The sequence below is a fragment of the Gorilla gorilla genome, chromosome 20 (genome assembly GCF_029281585.2).
Source record: "Gorilla gorilla gorilla isolate KB3781 chromosome 20, NHGRI_mGorGor1-v2.1_pri, whole genome shotgun sequence".
In the NCBI taxonomy this organism is placed as follows: Eukaryota; Metazoa; Chordata; class Mammalia; order Primates; family Hominidae; genus Gorilla; species Gorilla gorilla.
Window position 1 is genome coordinate 47,642,048 of NC_073244.2, and position 23,888 is coordinate 47,665,935.

The 23,888-nt window shown below is 39.6% G+C and overlaps 1 protein-coding gene across 3 annotated transcripts in view; it reads right to left on the reverse strand.

Annotated features, from left to right (window-relative positions):
- Positions 1-263: 263 nt before the first annotated feature.
- Positions 264-23,888, reverse strand: part of ZNF566 (zinc finger protein 566) — a 44,712-nt gene continuing 21,087 nt past the window's right edge. For 2 of the 3 annotated variants that reach the window (XM_019016667.3, XM_055369120.2), the window contains exon 5: positions 264-5,144. In XM_019016667.3, the coding sequence (XP_018872212.1) occupies positions 4,120-5,144 (1,025 nt within the window). In that variant the 3' untranslated portion in view covers positions 264-4,119. Of the gene's footprint in view, positions 5,145-11,580; positions 14,936-23,888 lie in introns of those variants that run through there. The other variant, XM_055369119.2, reaches the window with a different exon arrangement.

The window sequence follows — 23,888 nt, forward strand, 5'->3', positions numbered from 1 at the left end:
TCACCTTATAAGCAGAACCCTAATAAATTTTCAGATATTACTAGCATATTTTAAGTATTGTGAGACATCACAGTAGATGGTGTTATTATTAGATATTAGAGGGTCAGGAGGATGAAGAGTTATAAAAGAAACCTCAAGATGTGTTAATGAATTCCACTCAGTGTCAATTGTTTATTCATGTAGGATATTCTGCATTTAAACTGAATTAAATTCAAAATATAATCCTAAAGGGGTTTTCATTGGAAAATAAATGACACAAAAAATTCTCATGAAGAAACATCTTTATTTCCAAATAATAAACTATATATTAATAATATATACATACATCTTTATTTCCAAGTAATAAAAGCTATTGAAAAGTGTCAAGGATTGCTAGAATATGGAGAACAGAAATAGATGTATGTGAGCATTTAATATATAACTGATAGTATTTTAATTCAGTAGGAGAAAGGTGAATAATAGTTACTTCTGGCATAACTGGTTTTATTCCTGGATAGAAACAAGTCTGACATCCTGCATTATATCGTATAATCAATTCCTGATGTACTAAAATATTAAATCTCTGTGTATACACACTCACAGAATCACATATATGAAAAACTGCACTCCACTCCTTTATTCTCTTGCCCTCTGAAATCTTCTAGAAGCAAAACCTTCCTAGGAAACATAGAAAACACTGGAAATGACGCCAGGTGCGGTGGCTCATGCCTATAATGCCAGCACTTTGGGAGGCCGAGGAGGGTGGATCACCTGAGGTCGGGAGTTCGAGACCAGCCTGACCAACATGGAAAAATGCCGTCTCTACTAAAAATACAAAATTATCCAGGCGTAGTGGCATATACCTGTAACCCCAGCTACTTGGGAGGCTGAGGCAGGAGAATCTCTTGAACCCGGGAGGCGGAGATTGCAGTAAGCCAAGATTGCGCCATTGCACTCCAGCCTGGGAAACAAGAGTGAAACTCTGTCTCAAAACAAAACAAAACAAAAACACTGGAAATGACTTGGGAAGCTTATTTTATAGAAATAAAACAGACAAGAATACAAAGTGTTTGTTGCAGCATTACTTTTAGATGGCAAAAAAGCGCAAACAATCCATATCACAATTGGGAAAGTGGTTGAAAAGGCATTGGTAAATAACACTGTGGAACATACTGTAACCATCAGAAAGACTGTTAGATCATCATCTATTGAAGGAAAATCCAAAATGTACAGTTGAATGTAAAAAAGCAAATTTCAGGGAAATGTATAGTTATCCATTTTTCTGTAAAAACATAATAAAATAATTGTGTGTTAATGTTTTAGCATGAAGAAATATATGGGTAATATACACAACCTTTAAATATTATTCAGAAGAAAACTGACAGAGGGGAGGGAATGAGGAACGGAGAAGGGCAAAGATAATCATTTTTTCTTTTTTTTTTTTTTTTTGAGGCAGATTTTTTGAGACTCTGTCGCTCAGGCTGGAGTGCAGTCAGGATCTCAGCTCACTGCAACCTCCGCCTCCCGGGTTCAAGCAATTCTCCTGCCTCAGCCTTCCGAGTAGCTGGGACCACAGGCACATGCCACCACGCCCAGCTAATTTTTGTATTTTTAGTAGAGATGGAGTTTCACTATATTGGCCAGGCTGCCACCTGCCTTGGCCTCCCAAAGCACTGGGATTACGGGCGTAAGCCACTGTGCCCAGCCCCTTTTCTTTTTCTTTAATGGTATTGTTTCATTAATTTGGGTGCAAATGCACTATCTCTATAATTTTAGATGAAGAACTTTATAAAAGACATAAGCACACAAGAAAAGAAAGTAAACAAAATTTCATTTGGCAGTTCTCATTTTGATAACGCAAAACATTACAACAGTCCATTTTTAGTAATTCTCTCATTTGCAGGTATTTTTGCTCACTCTAGTTTTCTCAAATTTATTATGAAATATTTTACTTCCTTATGCCAGTAAAGTAAAGTAACACAATGTTCAGAGAGACCCGTCTACACAGGAACTAAGAAAAAAGGAAGTGGGGCATAAAATAACAGTTCTACAGACATAAACTTCATCCTTCCACACATGCGATCTGTCCAGTGTGGGGAGCTGCTTGCTGAGCATGTTTTGAGCACAGGGAAGGCCCATTTCAAAACACTAACTTAACCCCAAACAAAGCTACACTGTGGGGTTTTTTTTGGTTTTTTTTTTTAACAGTCTCATTCTGTCGCCCAGGCTGAAGTGTCATGGCGTGATCTTGGCTCACTGTAACCTCCACCTCCTGCGTTCAAGTGATTCTCCTGCCTCAGCCTCCCCAGTAGCTGGGATTACAGGCATGTGCCACCACGCCTGGCTAAGTTTTGTATTTTTGAGTAAAAATGGGGTTTCAACATGTTGGCCAGGCTGGTCTCAAACTCCTGGCCTCAAATGATCCTTCCATCTCAGCCTCCCAAAGTGCTGGGATTACAGGCGTGAGCCAAGATGTGTACTTCTATATAACTGAAATAGTTCCTTGAACATTTGATAAAGTTTTCCTTAGAAAGAAACCGGATTTGGTGCTTCATGAGTAATAGTTAACTGATCACATGCTAATTTTTCCCTGTTCTCTGTGTTTATGAGAGTCTTCGAAGAGTCCTAATTTTCTTGGAGTCAACATTGATGTACATTTTCCTTAAAAATCATTTTGTTTAAATTTTCAAACATATCAGAAAAAAGCATTATATTCAACAGAACCTTTTAAATCTGTAACTGTTTCTATCTCTGTCCGTTTTTTAAATATGATGCTGTTTCTCTTTTCATACTTTTTTTCCTCATTAGTGCACCAATATTTTGTTTATGTTCTCTTTTCTTTTTTACTGGGTATATAATGCAACAAAAAGAGTATTAGTCGGAATAAAGTCCTTCACACACATTATTCACAGTACTTTCCCCCCCAACACCTAGGATTATTTCATGTTCAATAGTAAGTACATGATGATGGGAAATTTTCTTAACTTGTTACCTTCAAAGGGTTTTTCTTCAGTCAAACACCCTGCCTAATGGTGACTAAGTTCTGCAGAAGTTAAAAAGCCTTTCTACAAATAATAATACTGATGACGATGAGTATAATAACGATGACTAACATTCAGTGAGTATGTATTTATCATGTCAGGCACAATTCTAAGCACTTTATGGATCTTAATTCATTTAATCCTCACAAAGCATTATGAGGTAGGTATTATAATTATCCCCCATTTTATAATTTTTACTGAGACACGCATGTATATATGAACAGAAAAATGATCAGCAATAAATAATGAACTGATAAAGACTATCCTTTGGGATATGGTCAAAGGGTACATTTGCCTTTTTGTAATGTTTGCATCTTTTATAAGGAAAATATATTCACACATTACTTCTGCAATTAAAAGATATGATACAAAGATGTGCTTAGGGAGAATGTCCATCAGGGACTTGTATTTTGGCATGTATTATGGCAAAATATCTAGCGGAGACTACGATATCCACCAATAGGATTTCATAAGTGATATTACAGTAACACAACAAAACACCATGAAGATAACGAAGAATCTCTATTGAGTAAAATGTCGTTCATGAACATTTTTACAATAAGAAAGCCTTAATGTTATAAAGAACAAAAAGAATAAGCCATCTTCAAAAATAAAGAGGTCACTTCTCCCAGGTACTAAAGGTATTTTTAAAATAGTATACAAATCAGGATGTAAACAGATGAAATTTATAGCCATATAAATTTAATATGGATTAAAATACTAAGAATGTAACAATTAGAGAAATTAGGGGAAAAAATGACAATCACAGGACTACAATTCTACAAAAATTCTCTGATGTTAAGAAGGTTAGAAAGGTGTTAAAAGTGCTGTCATTTTCAGTACGACAGACTGAATTATCTATCATATTGCTAGACTGAATTATCTGATGTCAAGAGAAGTGAGCGTTTAGTTAAGGGCTTCCAAAGTATATTCTATTCATAGAGTATTTCTCCAACATTAGTTTTCCCAGGCTGAATAAGCTGTAGTCCACAAATAAAATGTTTCTACATTATTCTATCTAGAGGAATTATTAACAAGATAAATTCTGTTTTGAGCCATAATTAAAAGCCTCCCTACACATTTCATATATCCTGTTTCATCACCAGTACAAATTTTGATGCTGAATAAGTTGTGGGTCATAATTAAAGTTCTTTCCACATTCCCTATATTCATAGGGTTTCTCACTAGTATGAATTCTATGATGACTAATAAGCTGTGAACTCTGAGAATAAGCCTTCCCACATACCTTACATTCATAGGGTTTCTCCCCAGTATGAATTCTCTGATGTCTAGTAAGGTCTGAGCCAGAACGAAAAGCCTTTTCACATTCCTTACATTCGTAAGGTTTCTCACCTGTATGGATTCTTTGATGTTTAATAAGTTGTGAGCTCTGACTAAAGGCATTGCCACATTCCTTACATTCATAGGGTTTTTCCCCAGTATGAATTCTCTGATGTTGAGTAAAGTTTGAGCCACTACTAAAGGCCTTCCCGCATTCTTTGCATTCATAAGGCTTCTCACCTGTGTGAATTCTCTGATGTCGAGTGAAGTTTGAACCACTACTAAAGGCTTTCCCACATTCCTTACATTCATAGGGTTTCTCACCAGTGTGAATTCTGTGATGTCGAGTAAGGTCTGAGCCACAAATAAAGGTTTTTCCACATTCCTTACATTCAAAGGGTTTCTTGCCAGTATGAATTTTCTGATGATGAGTGAGTCTTGAGGGATGTCTAAAGGACTTTCCACATTCCTTACATTCATAGGGCCTCTCAGTGGTATGAATTATCTCATGTGTAGCAAACTGTGAGCCATGTCTAAAGGTTTTCCTATATTCTTTAGATGCACAGAATTTCTTTTTACTGTTAATGATTTGCTGTAATGTAAAGGATGGATGGTGACTCAAAGTGGGCAGATCTTCATGAGTGAATACCAGTTGATTGAAATGTCCCCCCTGAGAGCCGAGTTCTTTCTTAAACTGCCTATTACATTCCCAGTCATCTCCGAAACTGGAGCACTGAAAATCATGTCTTGTGAGTTTTTCCATTATTTCCCACTGGGTTGATTCTATTTCATAAATTTCTTTCTTCAGAAATAATTTCTTGGTCTCACATCTTGATTCCAGGACTGAAAGAAAATATGAAAGTAATCACTCACATTTTTCTTGTTTGGGAGAAACGAAACTTCAATCAATATGGGAGAATTTAACTGAATTTTTTTTACAAATGGATGAGGAAAAAAGAGAGTTAGAAGACAGGTTACATAATAAGATGAGGGTAGTGATTAGGAAAACAAAGTAAGTCACTGGTTCCCAAACATTGCTATAGATCAGAATTACTTTGGGAAGCCTGCTAAATATACACATGCCTTAGTCCTATCTCCCTTGTTAAAGGATGACTCTAATCATACACACACACAATATCTCATTGCATATATACACACAGACATATAATAGCATCCCATAGTATGAATTATAAAATAAGAGAAATGGCCAGGCATGGTGGCTCACATCTGTAATCCCAGCACCTTGGGCGGGTGAGGCAGGCAGATCACTTGGTCAGGAGTTTGAGATCAGCCTGGCTAACATGGTGAAACCTGTCTCTACTAAAAATATAAAAATCTAGCGGGGCATGGTGGTGTGCCTGTAATCCCAGCTACTGGGGAGGCCGAGGCACGAGAATTGCTTGAACCCAGGAGGCAGAGGTTGCAGTGAGCCGAGATTGCCACTGCACTCCAGCCTGGGCAACAGAGTGAGTCTCTGTCTCAATAAATAAATAAATAAATAAATAAATAAATAAATAAATAAATAAAGGAATGATCACACTGTTAACAGGGCTATTGTCAGATGAAATGAATATGCCTAACGGAAAATTCCCAGAGATCAGTAAACTATGGCCTGTGGCCCTGCACCCATTTTTATAAATGAAGTTTTATTAGCCATACTTGTTACGTATTGTCTATGGATGCTTTTGCGCTAAAAGGGCAGAAGTGAGTAGTTATGATAGAGAATGTGTGAACTGCAAACCTAAAATACTTACTATTTGCCTTTCAAGAAAAAGTTTGCCAGCCCCTGGTTAGATATGCATTGTCTAATACAGTAGCCGCTAGCTACATGTGGCTTTTAAAATTTCAAATAATTTAAGTAAAATGTGCATTTTATTTTGAAATAAACAGCTGAATTTGAAAATTCAGTTTCTCAGTCACATTATTCACATTTCCAATGTTCAACAGCTAAATGTGGCTGGTAGCTTTTGTACTGGAAGTCTGTACTAAGTATCACAAATATAAAACATTTCCATCACCACTGAATGTTCTCTTGGATAGCCCTGGTCTGGATTCTGTAACTGGAGGGCCAGAGCACTTTAAAAAATGATAAGGAACTACAGGGTGACAATCCAGAAAAAAGCCTAGCTTAAGAAAAGTCAAGTGTGGAATGAACATAGTATGAGTGGTAGATAGGACTCATTTGTGGACAGATATGGTATATGTTTGGGGTTTGATGAAAATAGTGTTTGTCCTGTAATTCTGAGATGCTGACCTTTGTTAAAGAGAAGAGGGGACTTAACAAGTACAATGAGCACTATAGTAGTAATGACTGACTGGCAGAAAAGACATTTGTAGGTTCAAGAGAAGGGGAGAGAGTAAAATGGAAGGCAGTGTATGGTACTGACAGATCAGAGATACTAGATTCAGTTACATGCGTTTTATACTCACACTTGAATAATTATAAGCTTTGTTTTCTTGGGCAAATGAGTTCAACCTTCCAAACCTGCAGTTCTCTGTCTAATACAATAGGAATGATAGCCCTTACAACTGTTGTGAGGATTGGGATTAATGTTTGTAAATACTATGGAAGAATTTCTGCCAGGCACAGCGGCTCATGCCTGTAATCCCAGCACTCTGCGGGGCCGAGGCGGGCCGATCACGAGGTCAGGAGTTTGAGACCAGCCTGACCAACATGGTGAAACCCTATCTCTACTAAAAATACAAAAATTAGCTGGGTGTGGTAGCGCATGCACTGTAATCCCAGCTACTCAGGAGGCTGAGGCAGAAGAATTGCTTGAACCCAGGAGGTGGAGATTGCAGTGAGCCAAGATCACACCACTGCACTCCAGCCTAGGGAACAGAGTGAGACTCCATCTCAAAAAAACAAACAAACAACAAAAAAAAGAATTTCCATACAAAAATGGGGACATTAGGCCTGACCCCTTGACTCGTTAAAAAAAAAAAAAAAAGGGAGAATAGTTAGAAGACTTGAAAGTCACTGACTCTTAGACAAGGAAATGGAGGGGTAAGGAAGGTACAGCTTTGTAAACTATTATAATATACATGTAATACAAATAAATTTTTAAAAGAAATAGTTTGGTCTGGTTACAGAGGGACAGGATCTCATCTAGTATTCTTATCAGTTACCCACAGAGAAAGAAATGACTACGGAATGAGATATGATGAAAGGAAAAAATGAGTATAGCAAGGTGGTTGAGAAAACTGAAGGCTTTAGGGTTGTAAAAGAGGTCTGAATTCCGGACTTTTTAACTAGCTGAGAGGCCATAAACAAATTATGAAACCTCAATGAATATTGTTTTTATCATCTGTAAATCTGTCAAGTGTATGACACTAGTAGGCACTCAATATTTTAGTGGAATAGTGTTATGAATTAAGTAGGGAAGATAGTTTGAAATCATACTAGATCATATGGTAAAAACGTACATCATGCAATCTTTCTCTGATAGCTATAAGGCATTTAATCTGATCACTGAATCCTAAACAAACAAAAGACGTGAGAGGAAATCAACACTAGATTTAACTTGTAAGAAACATCAAAAAGAGTTCTTCAAGTAGAAAGAAAAGGACACTAACAATATAAAAATATAAAACTCACCATAAAGGTATGAATATAGTTATATTCAGAATACTCTGATAATGTAATAATAGTGCATAAATCACTTTTAACTCTAGTATAAAACTTAAAAGACAAGGCTGGGCACGGTGGCTCACACCTGTAATCCTAGCACTTTGGGAGGCCGAAGCGGGCAGATCACTAGGTCAGGAGTTCGAGACCAGCCTGCCCAATATGGTGAAACCCCGTCTCTACTAAAAATATAAAAATTAGCTGGGTATGGTGGCATGTGCCTGTAATCCCAGCTACTCAGGAGGGTGAGGCAGGAGAACTGCTTGAATCCGGGAGGTGGAGGTTGCAGTGAGATGAAATCTTGCCACTGCACTCCAGCCTGGGCAACAGAGCAAGACTCTGTCTCAAAAACAAACAAACAAACAAAAAAAAAAGTTAAAAGACAAAGGTACTAAAAATAAATAAACTGGCTGGGCGCTGGTGGCTCACATGTGTAATCTCAGCACTTTGGGAGGCCGAGGTGTGCAGATCACGAGGCCAAGAGATTGAGACCATCCTGGCCAACATTGTGAAACCTTGTCTCTACTAAAAATACAAAAGTTAGCTGGCTGTGGTCGTGTGCGCCTGTACTCCCAGCTACTCAGGAGGCTGAGGCAGGAGAATCACTTGAACCCAGGAGGCAGAGGTTGCAGTGAGCCGAGATCGCGTCACTGCACTCCAGCCTGGGTGACAGTGTGAGACTCCATCTCAAATAAATAAATAAATAAATAAATAAATAAATAAATAAATAAAAATAAAATGAAAATAAAAATAAACCTACAATCATTTGCTGATACACAATATATAAAAGATGTACATTGTAACATCAATAATGTAATGTGGGTGGAGAAGTTACAGTGTAGACTTTTTGTATGTGGTCAAAGTTAAGCTATTGTTATTATCATTACTATTATTATTATTATTTTTGAGAAACAGGGTCTTGCTCTGTAGCCCAGGCCACAGTCCTCACTGTAGCCTCAACCTCCTGGGCTCAAGGGATCCTCCTACCTCAACCTCCTGAGTAGCTGAAACCAGACATGTGCCACCACACCTGGTTAATTTTTTTTTGAGACAGATTCTTGCTCTGTCTCCCAGGCTGGAGTGCGGTGGCACAATCTCGGTTCGCTGCAACCTCTGCCTCCCAGGTTCAAGTGATTCTCCTGCCTCAGCCTCCCAAGTAGCTGGGATTACAGGCACCTGCCACCACACCTGGCTAATTTTTTGTATTTTTAGTAGAGACAAAGTTTCATCATGTTGGCCAGACTGATTTCCAACTCCTGACCTCAAGTGATCCTTAAACATTTTGGTAGAGACAGGGTCTCACTATGTTGCTCAGGCTGGTCTCAAACTCCTGGGCTCAAGCGATCCTCCCACCTCAGCCTCCCAAAGTGCTGGGAATACAGGTGTGAGCCACCATACCCAGCCTAAAGTTAAGTTATTATTAACCTACAATAGACTGTTATAACTATGAGATGTTTTAAATATGTAAGCCTTATGGTAACCACAGAGAAAAACTCTCTAGTAGATACACTGAAGACAAAGAGAAAGACATCAAATCATACCACCATAAAAAAATCAAATCAGAAAGAAAAGAGTGAGATAGGAACAAAGACACTATAAAACAGTCAGGATTAGCTCGGCAGAGGGGTGCATGACTATAGCCCCAGTTACTTGAGAGGCTGAGGCAGGAAGATTGCCTGAGCCCAGGAGTTCAAAACTGCAGTGAGTTATGATCATGCCACTATACTCTAGCCTGGGCAATAGAGGGAGACCTCATCTCTAAAACAACAACAACAGCACAAAAGAATCATAAGAGACTACTATGAATAATTATATGCCAACAAATTGGATAAACTAGGAAAAAAATGGATAAATTCCTAGAAACAAAACTACCAAGCCTGAATCATGAAGAAAGAGAAAATCTGAACAGACCAATTATGAGTAGGATAGTTCCATCGGTAATCAAAAACCTCCCAATAAATAAAAGACAAAGACTTGATGGCTTCACCAGTAAATTCTATCAAACACTTAAAGAAGAATTAACTCCAATTCTCCTCAAACTCTTCCAAAATGTTGAAGACGGAACACTTTCAAACTCATTTTATGAGGATAGTATTACCCTGATACCAAAACCAGACAAAAAATCTGCAAGAAAATTACAGGCCAATATCCCTGATGAACACAGATACAAAAATCCTCAACAAAATACTAGCAAATGGAATTCAACAGCACATTAAAAGGATCATGCACCATGATCAAGTGAGATTTATTCCTAGGATGCAGGGATGTTTCAATATAAGCAAAGCAATCAACGTGATACACCACATCCTAAAACCATATGATCATTTCAGTAGATATAGAAAAGTCATCTTACAAAATTCAACATACTTTCATAATCAAAACTCTCTCAACAAATTAGGTGTACAAGGAATTTACTTCAAAATAATAAAGGCCATATATGACAAACCTACAGCTAACATTATCCTCAACATTGGAAAGATAAAGGTTTTTCCCCTAAGATCAGAAACAAGACAAGGATGTCCACTCTTGACACTCTGCTCAACATAGTACCAAAAGTCCTTTTCATTCCTTTTAGGCAATAAAAAGGAATAAAAGGCATCCAAATTCAAAAAAACCCTAGGGGATCTACCATAAAACTGTTAGAAGTAATAAATGTTATTTATTTACAACTCAGTGTGCTCCCACCTGTAATTCCCGCACTTTGGGAGGCCGAGGCGGGCAGATTACTTGAGGTCAGGAGTTTGAGACCAGCCGGGCCAACATGGCAACATCCCGTCTCTACTAAAAATACAAAAATTAGCCGGGCGATGGTGGGCACCTGTAATCCCAGCTACTCAGGAGGCTGAGGCATGAGAATCGCTTGAACCCAGGAGATGGAGGTTGCAGCGAGCCAAGATCACGCCACTGCACTCCAGCCTGGGTGACAGAGCGAGACTCTGTCTCAAAAAAAAAGAAGTAATAAGGCCTCACGCGGTGGCTTATGCCTGTAATCCCAGCACTTTGGGAGGCCAAGGTGGGCGGATCATGATGTCAGGAGATCGAGACCATCCTGTCTAACACAGTGAAACCTCTCTCTACTAAAAATACAAAAAATTAGCCAGGCGTGGTGGCGGGCGCCTATAGTCCCAACTACTAGGGAGACTGAGGCAGGAGAATGGCATGAACCCGGGAGGCCGAGCTTGCAGTGAGCCGAGATTGCACCACTGCACTCCAACTGGGTGACAGAGCGAGACTCCATCTCAAAAAAAAAAAAAAAAAAAAGTAATAAATGTATGTGTATTCAGTAAGATATAAAAATCGGTTGTTTCTATACACTAGCAACAGATTATCAGAAAAAGAAATCAAGAAGACAATCCCATGTATAATAACATCAAAAAGAATAAAATACTTAGGAAAAAATTTAACAAAGGAAATCTGTATATGGAAAACTATAAAACACTGATGAAAAAAATGAAGACACGCCAGGCATGGTGGCTCATGCCTGTAATCATAGCACTTTGGAAGGCCGAGGCAGGTGGATTGCCTGAGCTCAGGAGTTCAAGACCAGCCTGGGTAACACAGTGAAGCCCCATCTCTACTAAAATACAAAAAAAAAAAAAAAAAAAAAAAAAAAAAAAAAAAAAAAAATTAGCTGGGCGTGGCAGCATGCACCTGTAGTCCCAGATACTCGGGAGGCTGAGGCAGAAGAATTGCTTGAACCCGGGAGGCATAGATTGCAGTGAGCTGAGATCACACCACTGCACTCCAGCATGAGCAACAGAGTGAGACTCCATCTAAAAAAAAAAAAAATTGCATTAAATAAAAAAGGGGGGTGGGGAGCTAGGGGAGGGACAGGATTAGAAGAAATACCTAATGTAGATGATGGGGTGATGGGTGCAGCAAACCACCATGGCATGTGTATACCTATGTAACAAGCCTGCACAATCTGCACATGTATCCCAGAACTTAAAGTATAATAAAAAATAAATGAAGACAAAAATAAATGAAAAGATATTCTGCATTCATAAATGGGAAGAATTAATATTGTTAAAATGTCCATACTACCCAAAGCAATCTACACATTCAGTGGAATCCCTAACAAAATTCCAAAGGTATTTTCACACAAATAGCAAAAACAATCCTAAAATTCATATGGAACCATAAAAGACCCTGAAGAGTCAAGGTAATCTTGAACAAGAAGAACAAAGCTGGAGGCATCACTACATCCGATAGATTTCAAAATAGATTACAAAGCTGCAGTAATCAAAACAGCACGGCACTGGCATAAAAATAGACACATCAACCAATGGAACAGAATACAGAACCAAGAACCCATACAGAAACCATGCATTTATGGTCATTGGATTTTCAATAAAGATGCCAAGAACACACAATGGGGAAAAGACAGTTCAATAAATGGTGATGAGAAACTGGATAGCCTCATGCAAAAGAATGAAATTGAATTCCTATTGCATACATATACGAAAGTCAACTCAAAATGGATTAAAGACTTAAACATGAGACACAAAACTAAAAACACAGAAAAGAAAAGCAAAAAATATAAAAATATGATTACATCAAATTCAAAAGCTTCTGCACAGCAAAGGAAACAACAGAGTGAAGAGACTATCCACAGAGTGGGATAAAATATTTTCAAACCTTGTATCTGGTAAGATGCTAATAGCCAAAATGTATAAGGAACTCAACTCAGTAACAAGAAAACAAATAACCCAATTAAAAAATGGGCATTTCTCAAAAGAAGACATAGAAACAGCCAATAGGTATATGAAAAAACACTCAACATTACTAATCATCAGGAAAATGGAAATTGAAACCACAATGAAATATCACCTCATTGTTGGTTATTGTGGCTCAGGCCTGTAATCCCAGCACTTTGGGAGGCCGAGGCGGGCGGATCACTTGAGGTCAGGAGTTCGACACCAGCCTGACCAACATGATGAAATCCCATCTCTACTAAAATACAAAAATTATGTGGGCTTAGTGGCGGGCACTTGTAATCTCAGCTACTTGGGAGGCTGAGGTGGCAGAATTGCTTGAACCCTGGAGGCGGAGGTTGCAGTGAGCTGAGATTGCACCACTGCACTCCAGCCTGGGCAACAAGAGTGAGACTCTGTCTCAAAAAAATGAACAAACAAACAAAAATCCCCTCACACCTGTCAGAACTGCTATTATCAAAAGGACAAAAAATAACAAGTGTTGGAAAGGATGTGGCAAAAAGGGAATCCTTGGACACTGCTGGTGGCATAAATTGAAACAGCCATTATGGAAAACAGCATGGAGGTTTCTCAAAACTACCCTATAACTCAGCAAGCTTACTTCTGGGTATATATCCAAATGAAATCAAATCAGTATGGGGAAAAAAAATCTGCATTCTTATGTTCATTGCAGCATCATTCATGATAGCCAAGATATGGAATCAATGGATAAATTGATAAAGAAAATGTGATGTGTGGGCGTATATATGTATACACACACACATACACATATACACACACATAATGGAATGTGTGTGTATATATACAAATACACAAACACTGGAATATTAAGACTTAAAAATGAAGAAAATCCTGTTATTTTCAACAACATAGATGAAGCTGGAGGACATATGTGAAATAAGCCAGGCACAGAAAGACAGATACTGCAGTGATCTCACTTATATATGAACTCTAAAACGTTGAACTCATAGAAGAAGAGAGTAGAATGGAGGTCACCAGGAGTTGTGGGACGGAGGAAAGAAGATATTGGTCAAAGGGTACAAAGTTCTAGTTACTCAGAATAAAAAATTTCTGGAGATCTAATATACAGCATTATATATTAATAGTATGTACTGCCATGTAAATACATACCATTAATAGTAATACCAGTACAGAATGTATACCATAGTAACTATAGTTTATAATACTGTATTGTATACTTGGAATTTATTATGGGAGTAGATCTTAATGTTCTTACCACATACACACATATACAAATTGGTAACTATGTGATGTGATAGATACATTAATTGGCTTGATTATGGTAATCATTTCACAATGTATACACATATATCAAAATACCTAACTGTATACTGTAAATATATAATTTTTCTTTTTGAGACAAAGTTTTCACTCTTGTCGCCCAGGCCGGAGTGCAAGGTGCGATCTTGGCTCACTGCAACCTCTGCCTCTTGGGTTTAAGTGCTTCTCTTGCCTCAGCCTCCCAGGTAGCTGGGATTACAGGCATGCACCACCACGCCTGGCCAATATATATAATTTTTATTTGCCAAATATACCTCAATAAAGCTAGGGAAAACGCTGGAATGAATTGTTTAAAAAACTTTCAGAGAAGGATGAAAATGATGACAGAAAATAATAAGTCATAGGGAAGAAAAATTGATGTAAGAAATAAAGTGAATGTCAAATATGAATTCTGGAAGGAAAATATGGCAATGATATAGAACCCTAATAAAACAAATTTCCAGGGTTGATGAAAACTCTTAGTATTCAGACGGTTCCCTTTTTGCTGAGCAATATATATGAGGAAAGAGGTTTTTGTTTTGTTTTGTTTTTGACTCAGCCTCCCAAGTAGCTGGGATTACAGGCATGAGCCACCATGCCTGGCTAATTTTTGTATTTTTAGTAGAGATGGGGTTTCATCACCTTGGCCAGGCTGGTCTTGAACTCCTGACCGTGTGATCCACCCACCTCGGCCTCCCAAAGTGCTGGGATTACAGGCATGAGCCACCGCTCCCAGCCTATTACTTTTTTTTTTTTTTTTTGAGACAGTTTTGCTCTTGTTGCCCAGACTGGAGTGCAAGGGCTTGATCTCGGCTCACCACAACCTCTGCCTTCCAGGTTCAAGCGATTCTCCTGCCTCAGCCTCCTGAGTAGCTGGGATTACAGGCATGCACCACCACGCCCGGCTAATTTTTTGTATTTTTAGTAAAGAAGGGGTTTCACCATGTTGGCCAGGCTGGTCTCGAACCCCAACCTCAGGTGATCCACCCGCCTCGGCCTCCCAAAGTGCTGGGATTACAGTCGTGAGCCACCGCGCCTGGCCACCTATTACTTTTTTTTTTTTTTTTTTTTGAGACAGAACCTTACTCTGTTGCCCAGGTGAGAGTACAGTGGCGTGATCTCAGCTCACTGCAACCTCCACCTCCTGGGTTCAAGAGATCCTCCTGCCTCTCAGCCTCCCAAGTAGCTGAGATCATACCCAGCTATTTTTTTTTGTATTTTTAATAAAGACGGGGTTTCAACACGTTGGCCAGGCTCATCTCGAACTCCTGACCTCAAGTGATCTGCCCACCTTGACCTCCCAAAGTGCTGGGATTACAGGCATAAGCCACCGTGCCTGGCTTCCATAGGATTTAAAGAAAGACCTAGGGTCTCATAGAATAATATTCAGAATGCCTTAGGATACCATCCAAAATCACTCAACATATGAAGAATGAAGAAAATTTTAACTTACATGGCAAAAGACAACAGACACCAAAATAAAGGTGACTCATGTTGGAATTATCAGATAATGACTTTAAAGCAGCTATTTTAAAAATGCTTGAATAAGGAATCATGCACACTCTGCAAACCAATATAAAAATAGAAAGTTTCAGCAAAAAAGTAGAATATATAAAGAAGAAGAAACAAGTTTTAGAACTGAAAAGTGCAGTAGCCAAAATAAAAACCACTGGCTAGGCTCAACAGCAGAATGGAGGTAATAAAGTCAATAAACTTGAAGATAGTTCAAAAGAAGTTAGCTAATATGAATAACAGCGAAAAAAAGATGGAAAATGCAAAAAGAACATAGCCTCTGGGAATGTAGAACAAGAAAAGATTTAACATTTGTGTCATCAGGGTTTCAGAAGGAGAAGAGATAGTATAGGACTCAAAAAAGATTTGAAGAAATAATGGCTGAAAACTTACAAATTTTGTGAAAGATAAAACAAGGAAAGCCATTTTGAGAAGCTCAGCCACCCCAAACAGGACAAACCCAAAGAAATCCATACTCAGACACATCATAATCAAACTGCTGAAAATGAAAGACAAAATAAAAAGTGAAAGAACTGTAAAAAAATATATATTACTTCTGGGTGAACAATGATTTGAATGACTGGATTGCTCTTCATAAACTCTGGAGGCCAGAAAAAAATTGGAACAATAATTTATTGTGCTGAAAAAAAGAGTTGTGAATCCAGAATTTTGTATCTACCAAAAATATCCTTCAGTAATGAAGGTGAGATTAAGAAAAGTAATACTGCAAATGTACATTGCAGCTCAGGCTGTGCCCTCAGAGTCTGTGTGAGAGTAGGCAATAGTGGGGACAGTGGTTAGTAAAAGAGCTTGTACCCCTTCTCAAAGGGGTTAAGTGCTTGTTAAATCCAGGAGACAGCTGTCATGTGAGAATGAAGGTCCAGTGCTGCTTTCCAGCTCTCCAAGGAAAACTAGAAATCCAGATTTCTATATTAAATCCCCTGATAGCTTGAGGCTGGTAACTAATTCAGAACATTAGAGAACTGTAGGGGCAGCACCAAACACAAACATGTGTAGGATACACCCTGAGTTACTAGGTTGTTACTTCAATGAAGTTTTCTGTTTCTTTGAACTTCAGAAATTATACCAAGATACATCTAATTAAAACTCTTGGCCGGACACAGTGGCTCACGCCTGTGATCCCAGCACTTTGGGAGTCCGAGGCGGGTGGATCACCTGAGGTCAAGAGTTTGAGACCTGGCCAACACGGTAAAACCTCATCTCTACTAAAAATACAAAAAAAAATTAGTTAGGCTTAGTGGTGTGCACCTGTAGTCCCAGCTACTCAGGGAGGCTGAGGCAGGAGAATCCCCTGAACCCAGGAGGCAGAGGTTGCAGTGAGCCAAGATCGCGCCACTGCACTCCAGCCTGGGCGACAGAGTGGGACTCTGTCTCAGAAAAAATAAAATAAAAAAATAAAATAAATCCTATGGAGATGGTTGATATTTTGTTTTAACAGGTATTGACCATGTTGGGTACAGGCTGCAAGTTCCAACAAGCCTTGTGTGGACTGTGATTCCAGTGTCAGTTTTCAAGGCCTTTGCAGTGTTTTTTGGATTTGTCCTGTGTGTGCACCACCCAATCCAATCTGAACTTACACTTTAGTTCTTAAAGTCTTTGATATGTTATTTAGGGACAGATCCACGTATATTCGGGCAAAAATGAGCCTAAGGGTTCATAAAAACTGAGTTTTTTTGAACTTTGGGTTTTTTTTTTTTTTAGAGATGGAGTTTTGCTCTTGTTGCCCAGGTTGGAGTGCAATGGCACAATCTCGGCTCACCCCAACCTCTGCCTCCCGGGTTCAAGCAATTCTCCTGCCTCAGCCTCCCGAGTAGCTGGGATTAGAGGCACGCACCACCACGCCTGGCTAATTTTGTATTTTTAGTAGAGATGGGGTTTCTCCATGTTGGTCAGGCTGGTCTTGAACTCCCGACTTCAGGTGATCCACCCACCTCGGCCTCCCAAAGTGCTGGGATTACAGACATGAGCCACCATGCCGGGGCCAACTTTGGGTTTTTTGAACTTGAACATGGGTTGCTTTTTTGAACTTGTTCCTTTCTGGGATCTTCTTAATACTTTCTAGTTCCCTGGAACTCCCCTATTCAGTTCTCTAGTCATAACGCTGGGGCTTTAGTTACCTCCCTCTGCTATGTACTTTCTGCAACTATGCCTGGGTATGGCAGGAGGAAACAGAGAAAAAAAGTAATAGGGGTTCACTCCACTGCAACTCTAACAGGAAAAGAAGGTTCCTATTCCTTGTAGTTTTAGATACCTGCAGGCCCCCACTGCTTCCACTATTGCTGCTGCTGCTGTGAGATTGTCTGGAGGCTGGGACATGCAAAAACAGGGCGGAAAATATAGACATATATTTGTGTATATATACATATATGTATATACGTACATATGTATGTGCATGTACACACAAGCAAGAGATTGCCCCAGTCTTTCTTGGTGTTAAGAATCCCATTTCCTCCCATCCTGGCTAATGCGGTGAAACCCCGCCTCTACTAAAAATACAAAAAATTAGCCAGGCGTGGTGGGGGTGCCTGTAATCCAAGCTACTCGGGAGGCTGAGGTAGGAGCATTGCTTGAACCCAGGAGGCGGAGGTTGCAGTGAGCCGAGACTGTGCCACTGCACTCCAGCCTGGGTGACAGAGCGAGACTCTGTCTCAAAAAAAAAAAAAAAAAAAAAAAAAGAATCCCATTTCCTGTGCCTTCTGCCAAAACTAGAAGGCTTATCTTGGGCCAGACGCAGTAATCCCAGCACTTTGGGAGGCCAAGATGGGAGGATTGCTTGAGCCCAGGAGTTCAAAATCAGCCTAGACAACACAGGGAGACCTGGTTTCTACCAAAATTTTAAAAATTAGCTGGGCACGGTGGCACATGTCTGCGGTTTCAGCTACTCGGGGGCTGAGGTAGGAGGATTGCTTGAGCCCAGGAGGTCCAGACTGCAGTGAGCTGTGGGTTCACCACTACACTCCAGCTGGAATTATCTCTGTCTACATCCTACACAATAAACAAGTCAACTGCATTTGTAGACCCCCAAAAATATATAGAAAATACCTAGAAATAAAATATCAAATGAACTATAAGCCCTTTTTTGAGATAAGTTTATAAAAATACATTGAAATACCATCAAGAAGGCCTAAATAAATGGAGAAAAGTACTGTGGTCATGGCAAACATGATTTAACATAATAAAGATATCAGTTACTACTAAAGTGATCTACAAATTCAATGTAATTTCTTTTTTTTTTTTTTTTTGAGACAGAGTCTCGCTCTGTTGCCCAGGCTATAGTACAGTAGTACCATCTTGGCTCACTGCAACCTCTGCCTCCTGGGTTCAAGTGATGCTCATGCCTTGGACTCCCAAGTAGCTGGGACAACAGGTGTGCGCAACCACACCTGGCTAATTTTTGTGTTTGCTTTTGTTGGGTTTTTTTTTTTTGAGACAGAGTCTCACTCCATCACCCAGGCTGGAGTGCAGTGGCACGATCTCGGTTCACTGCAACCTCCACCTCCCGGGTTCAAGCAATTGCAATTCTTGTGCCTCAGCCTCCCGAGTAGCTGGGATTACAGTTGTGTGCTATCACACCTGGCTAGTTTTTGTATTTTTAGTAGAGCCTGGGTTTCACCACATTGTCCAGGCTGGTCTTGAACTCCTGGCCTCAAGTGATCTGCCCACCTCAGCCTCCCAAAGTGTTGGGATTACAGGTATGAGCCACCACACCCGGCCAAATTCAATGTAATTATACATATTAAAAACTCAACATTTTAAATAAAACATAAAGTAATTTTTAATACTATATGAAAGATCAAAGACATAAGTATAACCAAAATATGCCTAAAGAAAAGGTGGAGAGATGTGTCCTATCAGAAATCAAGACTTGTTAGATAAACAAGAGTAATTAAGGCAGGGATAAAAAGGCTCAATGTAACAAGAAAGACCCAATGCATATATGAAATCTGAATATATGACAGAGGAGCATTGTTGATCAATGAAGAATAGACGGAGTTTTCATTTGAGAGGGAAACATAATTTTTTTTTTAAGAGACGGTGTTTCCCTCTGTTGCCCAGGCTGGTTTTGAATTCCTGGGCTCAAGCAACCCTCCTGCCTTAACCTCCCAAAGTGCTGGGATTATAGGCATGAGCTACCACACCCAGCCAATTCGTTTTCTATATAGGAAAAATAACTGATCTCCATCTCATACTATTCATAAAAATCAATTAAAGTTGCATTAATAGGTCTTTAACAAGAAAGCGGAAACATAAAAATTCTTGGGAGTTCGAGATCAGCATGGGCAACATCGCAAAACCCTGTCTCTACAAAAAATATGAAAAGTTAGCCGGGAGTGATGGCACGCGCCTGCAGTCCCGGGAGGCTGAGGTGGGAGGATCACCTGAGCCTAGGAGGTAGAAGCTGCAGTGAGCCGTGATTGTTCCAGTGCACTCTAGTCTGGGTGACTTTTTCTGTCTTAAAAAAAAAAAATTTTGGAATTAAAGTAGAAAATTGGGCTAGGAAGGGGTTTCTGAAGATCCAAAAAGTATAAAGCATACAGGAAAAAGATAAAAATGTTTATAAGCAATATATAATTTAACCACTAAACATACAATTTGACAATATTAACACAAAGAATTACTGTTCTTCAAAAGATATCATAACAAAAGTGAATAAAAAAGACATAAACTGGAAAACATATCTATAAAACATGCGATTGATCAAAAATGAGTATCTAGAATTTATACAAGGAATTCCTACAAATCTTAGGAAAAAGACAAATTAGCCTAATACAAAATGCATCAAAATGACATTATACAGAAGAGACACTAATGACCAATAAACATATGGAAAGGTAATCATCTTCAATAATGACCAGGGAAATTTAATTTAAAATTATAAAATAAGATTTCATACTCATCAATCAGATTATTAAAAGATGAAAAATCTTATAATATTACAAGGACAGATGGTGGAACAAAAGTACTTCCAACGTAAACTAATACAACACTTGGAAAACAGTTTGGCATCACCTTGCAAAGCTGAGTAAGTATGTACACCAAGATCCCGCAATGGTATTCCTAAGTGTATTTCCTAACAAATCTCTTGCACATGTAAGTCTGCAGATGTAAATATTATTGTCATAATTATATGTTTACATATATACATTCTATATATTCTACTATGTTTATAAATACTTTTTTTTTTTTGAGACGGAGTCTTGCTCTATAGCCCAGGAGTGCGGTGGCATGATCTCAACTCACTGTAAGCTCCGCCTCCCAGGTTCACGCCATTCTCCTGCCTCAGCCTCCCGAGTACCTGGGACTACAGGTGCCCACCACCATGCCCGGCCAATTTTTTTTGTATTTTTAGTAGAGACGGGGTTTCATCATGTTAGCCAGGATGGTCTCGATCTCCTGACCGCGTGATCCGCCCACCTCGGCCTCCCAAAGTGCTGGGATTACAGGTGTTAGCCACCATGCCCAGCTTATAAATACTATTTTAAGGGAAAAATTTAACGGATAGGTTGAAAAGCATAAAGGTCATTGTTACAGAATATATTAGCAAATCAATATAAATCAAGGCCAAAGAAATATATATAATATATTAAATATATATAAAGGCAGTATAAATATATATAAAGGCAGTATAAATGGAAAAACAGATAAAGAGTAAGAAACACACAGACGTTTTATGTCAGTTTAATAGAAGGAAAAAAGGAAAAGGTAATAAGGCAATATTTGAAGAGATGGCTACTAAGAATTTCCTACCACTAAAAAAAAAAAAGATGTTAAGTCCTCAGATTGAAAAATACTACCAGGAGCAAGGCATAAGGGGAATAAAGGTAACCATATCTGAATTTATCACAGTAAAAATTTAGCCTATTAGAGGAAAACATTTTTCTCTAATGGAAAGGAACAAGAATCATCTATCAAAAAGAAAACAGTTAAGAATATCTTCACGGCCTTGTGGCATGATATATTAAAAAAGACAACAATGTACAGCTGGCCCTCTGTACCAGGTGGGAGGGGTGAGGACAGTTGAGGTTTGGTTCCAGGACCATGGCAGACACCAAAATCTGCGGATGCTCAAGTCCCTTATATAAAATGGCACAATAAGTTGGTTTCAACCAACTGTGAGTCTCAACCTATTAATACAGAGGGCCAACTATACGTATTTTACATCCATGATTGGTTGAGTCTGTGGATGCAGAATCCACAAATACGAAGGGCTGACTATACATATGTGATGATTCCATTCATGTAAGATTCAAATATAGGCTAAGGAAGAATTTCTTAACTGAGTCCCTATGAGTGTGAAGCATAAAAGAAAAGATGGATACATTTGACTACAGTAATCATTAAGAACTTCTGCTCACAGAAAAGAAAACCGTAAACAGAGCTAAATTCAATTCAGAGTAGAAAAAGATACTTGTAGTTCGTAGAACATGCAAAGTCCCATAAGCAGAACATATAAAGAACTCTTACACATTATTAAGAAAAATACAGACAATTCGGCCAGGCACAGTGGCTCATGCCTATAATCCCAGCACTTTGCCGAGGCAGGTGGATCACAAGGTCAGGAGATCGAGACCATCCTGGCTAACACGGTGAAACCCCATCTCTACTAAAAATACAAAAAAATTAGCCGGGCGAGGTGGCAGGCGCCTGTAGTCCCAGCTATTTGGGAGGCTGAGGTAGGAGAATGGTGTGAACCCGGCAGGTGGAGCTTGCAGTGAGCCGAGATGGCGCCACTGCACTCCACCCTGGGTGACAGAGCGAGACTCCATCAAAAAAAAAAAAAAAGAAAGAAAGAAAAATACAGACAATTCAACAGAAAAACAGGCAAAAGATTTGAGCAGGCAATTCACTAAAGAATTTCAGCTGGGCGTGGTGGCTCACGCCTGTAATCCCAGCACTTTGGGAGGCCGAGACAGGCGGATCACGAGGTCAGGAATTTGAGACCATCCTGGCCAACACAGTGAAACCCCATCTCTACTAAAAGTATAAAAAATTAGCTGGGCATAGTGGTGGGCGCCTATAATCCCAGCTACACAGGCGGCTGAGGCAGAAGAACCGCTTGAACCTGAGAGGCGGAGGTTAAAGTGAGCCAAGATCGCACCGCTGCACTCCAGCCTGGGCAACAATGTGAGACTCTGTCTCAAAAAAAAAAAAAAAAAAAAAAAAAAAAGAATTTCAAAAAACCAATCACTTGAAAATGTGTGCTAAAACTCATCAGGAAAGAAAAATGTGGCCGGGCACGGTGGCTCAAGACTATAATCCCAGCACTTTGGGAGGCGGGTGGGTCATTCGAGGTCAGGAGTTGAAGACCAGCCTGGCCAACATGGTGAAACCCCATCTCTACGAAAAATATAAAAGTTAGCTGGGCTTGGTGGCACGTGCTTGTAATTCCAGCTACTTGGGAGGCTGAGGTGGGAGAATTGCTTGAACCTGGAAGGCAGAGGTTGCAGTGAGCTGAGATCATGCCACTGCACACCAGCCTGGGTGACAGAGCGAGACTCCATCTCAAAAAAAAAAAAAAAAGAAAAAAAGAAGGAAATGCAAATTAAAACCACACTGAATTATTATTATACACTCACTAATTGATAAAAATCAAAGTTTGGGCTGGGCATGGTGGCTCACGCCTGTAATCCCAGCACTTTGGGAGGCCAAGGCAGGCCGATCACCTGAGGTCAAGAGTTCGAGAGCAGCCTGACCAACAGGGAGAAACCCCATCTCTACTAAAAATACAAAATTAGCCGGGCGTGGTGGCGCATGCCTGTAATCCCAGCTACTTCGGAGGCTGAGGCAGAAGAATCACTTGAACCCGGGAGGCAGAGGTTGCGGTGAGCCGAGATCGTGTCATTGCACTCCAGCCTGAGCAACAAGAGTGAAACTCTGTCTCAAAAAAAAAAAAAAAAAAAAATTAAAGTTTGACAATACCGTACATTAGGAAGCATGTGCAACAATGGGAACGTTCATATACTGCTGGTGAAATTGTAAACAAATACAAGTGTTGAAGAAAAGTTAAAATTAGGTAGCTCGGCTGGGTGAAGTGGCTCACTCCTGTAATCCCAACACTTTGGGAGGTTGAGGTGGGAGGATCACTTGAGGCCAGGAGTTAGAGACCAGCCTGGTCAACATGGCAAAACCCTGTCTCTACTAAAAATACAAAAATTAGCTGGGTGTGGTGCTGCATGCCTGTAATTCTCACAATTCGGGAGGCTAAGGCATGAGAATCACTTGAATCTTGGAGGCAGAAGTTGCAGTGAACCCAGATCACACCATTTCACTCCAGCCTGGGCGACAGGACTAGACTCTGTCTCAAAAAAACTAAAAAATTAGGCAGCTAGTTTGGGAGCAGTAGCTCATGCCTGTAATCTCAGCCCTTCTGGAGCCTGAGTGGTGGGATCACTTGAGCCCAGGAGTTCCAGACCAGCCTGGGCAACGTGG